We start from the raw sequence: 4,039 nt of genomic DNA, 5'->3' as shown, positions 1-4,039 counted from the left end.
TATCAAGTAATAAAATACGTATTTTTCATTTCAGTTAAAAGAATTAAAAGTTAAAAGCATATTTTAAGTATTTTAAACCTGGTTTTAGTTTAAGTTAACAATAATACCCTGGGCCCGCATGTATAAAACGTCTCAGAAATGCTCTTAAGAATAGTCTAAAGCTTTGACTTAAGTGTCAAAAAATTCTTAGTAAAAAGTAGGACTTTTCTAAGAGTAGGAGACTTTTATAAAGAAGCTAAAAGCAACTTTCAGTAAAGTCTAAGACTGATTCTTAACTGTTGACTAAGGTGACACTTAAGTGTTGTGAACTACACTGAGGACTACAATGATGTCAACCCAAAATGGCCGACCTCGACCTCTGAATCAGCCAATAGTGAGCCTGCTCATGTGAAGTCACAGCAGCACAACACCAATCATTTAATGTAACTACAATAATATCATTTAATTAAGACACTGAAATATTTTAATATTTAAATGTATTTTTTTTAAATGCTTTGCATTGTGCAAAATTATCACTAATTATTACTGATGCTTCATTTTCTATTGAAATGAAAATGAAAATAGAATTTTTTCTATTTTCTCACCCCTCCCAATCACTCTCCCACTGATCTATATTTATATTTATATAGATCAGTGAACTCACATTTATGTTGTCATCAACTTTCAATTGAAAGAAGTTGGCAACACTGGTCAGTGTTTTTTCATGGTTTAAGTGAAATGTGGGGTCATAAAAAAAAAAAAAAAACTCCACACATCACTTTTGGCCACTGTTGTGTTTGGTGGGGTTAGTGCCACAATATGTAAGACCCTGCTTACTGTGTCATCACCGGTGCATTGCTGCATTTTTCCAATTTTCCTGCCAAAAAAAATGTAATTACTACTTTCATTTCGGCAGTTAGAGCATTGACTTGTTGAGTGGAAGAGGTTATTAAATTTCTTACTTTGTCAGTTACAAAAAAAAGATCTTTTTGATCTTGACAATCAAGTTTGTATCTTTTATCAACTCCATATCAACATATAACTCCAATATGTCATATCTTCGCTGGAAAGTGTTTGCCTCCTCCTCTTTGCTGCTTGTTACTCCGGTTAGGAGACCTCTTCAGCTCTCTTAAATAATTTAGGTGCTGAGACCTAGTTTTAACACTTAGGGACCTTTATGAATCACTCTTATTCTTAAGTCTAGGAATAAGAGTAAAATTATGTCATTCTTAGAATTTTGACACACTTAAGACCAATATTTTACTCTAAACGGCTTTATACATACGGCCCCTGATTAACTCCATCTAGAGCCCTTTTATAAGATAGATAGATAGATAGATAGATAGATAGATAGATAGAAATTATATATATTTAGAGAAAGAAAGGGAGCGAGAGAGAGAAATATATTACTTATAGTAGTATTAATACTACTTAAGATTATTATCTATGCAGTTTTATGATCTCATATAAATTAGAGAGACAATATGGAATATTTGCAGCTTTTAAAATGAATTTGTGTAGTGAAGTGAAGGCAAAATGGTGCTGAAAATGGTGAAAAATTCAAAAGAAATTTTGACTGGTTGCCGGACTTAAGAAATACAATTGTCATTATACATTTTAACTTAAAAACTTGATGTTGATGTAAAAAAAAGTTTATGGATACATATGCATAAACTACCCATATACTGTATTAAACATTTATTTTAGAGCAAACCTGTGAAATTATTTACATTTTCACAATCACAGCTCATAAATACAGTTCACTTAACAAAAACTGTTTGGCATGAGTTACAATAGAAAAAACTAATAAAATAAATATAAATGCTGAAACAATATTCTTTGGATGTCAGTGACCAGTGTCCTTTTCACAGTTTATTTTTTATATTCACCATTTGTGAAAAGTAGAAATTGTCCATGGGGTCTGTGTTTGAGGCTTCTGCTAGATGTCAAGATCATCCGGCCGGGCCCGACTGCTCGCTCGACTACTCGTTCGAGGTTCAAGCTCTTTGAGCAGCAGAAGATCCTTCCCCAGAGCCACTTTCTCAGAATATGGAAAGCGCTGGGTGTGACCCAGCTGGTTCTGTTCTGTACTGTAATTAGTCCAGTTCTGCTCATTAGCCTGCTTGTTGTAACTGTCAGAGGAGTTGGACTTGTCACCTGTATTTAGGTTGTAGCCCAGATTAGGAACGGGGGCCAAGCAGTCGCTGTAATACCCGTAACTGGACAAGTTCCTTGGGCAAGGCTTGATATTACAGGCCCTATCAAAGTTTTTCTCTGACTCTTTGAATCGATCCTTCATCCTCTTGAAAATCACGTAAAAAAACTCAAAGACGTTGAGGGCCAGAGAGACAAGCGACACGACCAACATAAAGATGATAAAAACCGTCTTCTCGGTGGGACGAGACAAAAAGCAGTCCACTTTATGTGGACAAGGGAACTTTTGACACGTATAAACAGCCGACAGCTTGAATCCATAAAGGTGCCACTGAATCAACAGGAAAACAATTTCAAATATGGACTTCAAGACGATGCTCACTATATATGTGTAAAATATCCCTCCTCTCATTTTGATCTTCCCGTGATCTTCCAGGCCATACTTGAACTTCTTCATTTTAATTTTCCTCAACAGCACATCCACATCTCCTCCTTTGCTCTGGATGTCTCGTAATATCTCCTCCTTTTTATTCAGTTTCTCCTCCTTGTGCATGAGGAACACGACGTGGCTGAGGTACAGGAGGGTCGGCATGGACACAAATATGATCTGCAGCACCCAGAAGCGCACATGGGAGATGGGGAACGACTTGTCGTAGCACACGTTCTCGCAGCCGGGCTGCAGCGTGTTGCACTTGAACGCCGACTGCTCATCTCCCCAGGCGGACTCCACTGCTGTCCCCAAGACCAGGATCCTGAAGATGAAGAGAATGGAGAGCCAGACTTTGCCTCCTGCCGTGGAGTATGCCTGGACCTTGTCAAGAAGCTTCCCCAGCGCGCTCCAGTCACCCATGATGAAAGATGTTCTGGATTAGACAGGAGATGACCAACCTTCAAGCTGACAAAGACAGTAAATTCAATGAGTATTATAAACAGATGAAGCCCAGTGTTAAACACATCCGAGTGGTCTCCTCGCTCCCCATATGACTGCCAAATACAATAACATAAGTCCTTGGCTCATCTTCAGAAATGTTCCTGGGTCAATTCCTGCTCTAAATGAATGCTCTGTGGTTTTCTGACTTTTCAACAGATATTTAACCTTAAAAAATATCTAATTTTTTAACTATATAAAATTCAGAACAAGTAAAATGCTAAAACACAAATACTAAAGGATAAAATATTTTAAAACATATTTACATACATAGTATTTTTTTTTAATCACAAAAATACACTATTTCTGGAAAACAAACTGCTGAGGCTTAACATTTTTTTAATCACAGATTTAACCTACTAAAATATTTTTAAACTATATACTTTGAAAAATAAGAAACCAGACTATAAACAAACGACCGCCATTTAAAAAGAAATCGCCTAATAAAACATGCATAAATACACACATATTGGCCTATACCATTTGTATCATACTAACTTTTAAGTTTAAACATATCTCCAATGCATGTTGACTATGTTGTCTTGTATTTCTTACCTGGAAAGTAGTTAAAAACGCCAAACTTCTTGATAACTTTTGTAGCACATTTCAGTGATAAATTCAAAAATAAGCAGTTTCGATATAAAATGATTTCCCCTACGGTGAACGTCCTCTCATCCCATCCGTTGGAGGGACAGAGTCAGAAGGGGGGAAGTTAAACGTCAGCTAACTCAAATTTGTGGACTTCCAGAACTTCTCAATCGCCGTTAAATTTTGGGAGGAAATGTCTTGGAAAAAGGAAGTGCAATGAAAGTGTGAAATACTGCCATCTGCAGTAGAAGTAGCAACTTGCAACAGATGCAACCAGGCCTTCAAAATGCTGAAGCATGTTACGGTTCCTCTGTTGCCACGACGACAGAAGATTCGAAAGGTTCTCTTGGAACGAATGAAACATTCAGGTCAGATCAGTTCTTACAAATT

General features: G+C 36.8%; 1 protein-coding gene across 1 annotated transcript; it reads right to left on the bottom strand.

Moving 5' to 3' along the window:
* Positions 1-1,766: 1,766 nt before the first annotated feature.
* LOC107681595 (gap junction alpha-1 protein-like) lies at positions 1,767-3,829 on the bottom strand. The gene is made up of 2 exons (XM_016477907.1): positions 3,617-3,829; positions 1,767-3,028 (listed from the first exon to the last, which is right to left on the bottom strand). Exon 2 carries the CDS (start codon positions 2,981-2,983, stop codon positions 1,919-1,921), a length of 1,065 nt encoding a protein of 354 aa, XP_016333393.1. The 5' UTR covers positions 2,984-3,028; positions 3,617-3,829; the 3' UTR covers positions 1,767-1,918.
* Positions 3,830-4,039: the final 210 nt, after the last annotated feature.

This window comes from Sinocyclocheilus anshuiensis, unplaced genomic scaffold (assembly GCF_001515605.1).
Source record: "Sinocyclocheilus anshuiensis isolate Anshui unplaced genomic scaffold, SAMN03320099.WGS_v1.1 scaffold17064, whole genome shotgun sequence".
Taxonomy (NCBI): Eukaryota; Metazoa; Chordata; class Actinopteri; order Cypriniformes; family Cyprinidae; genus Sinocyclocheilus; species Sinocyclocheilus anshuiensis.
Note: the sequence above shows the minus strand (reverse complement) of the source record. Positions and strands in the feature narration are given on the sequence as shown.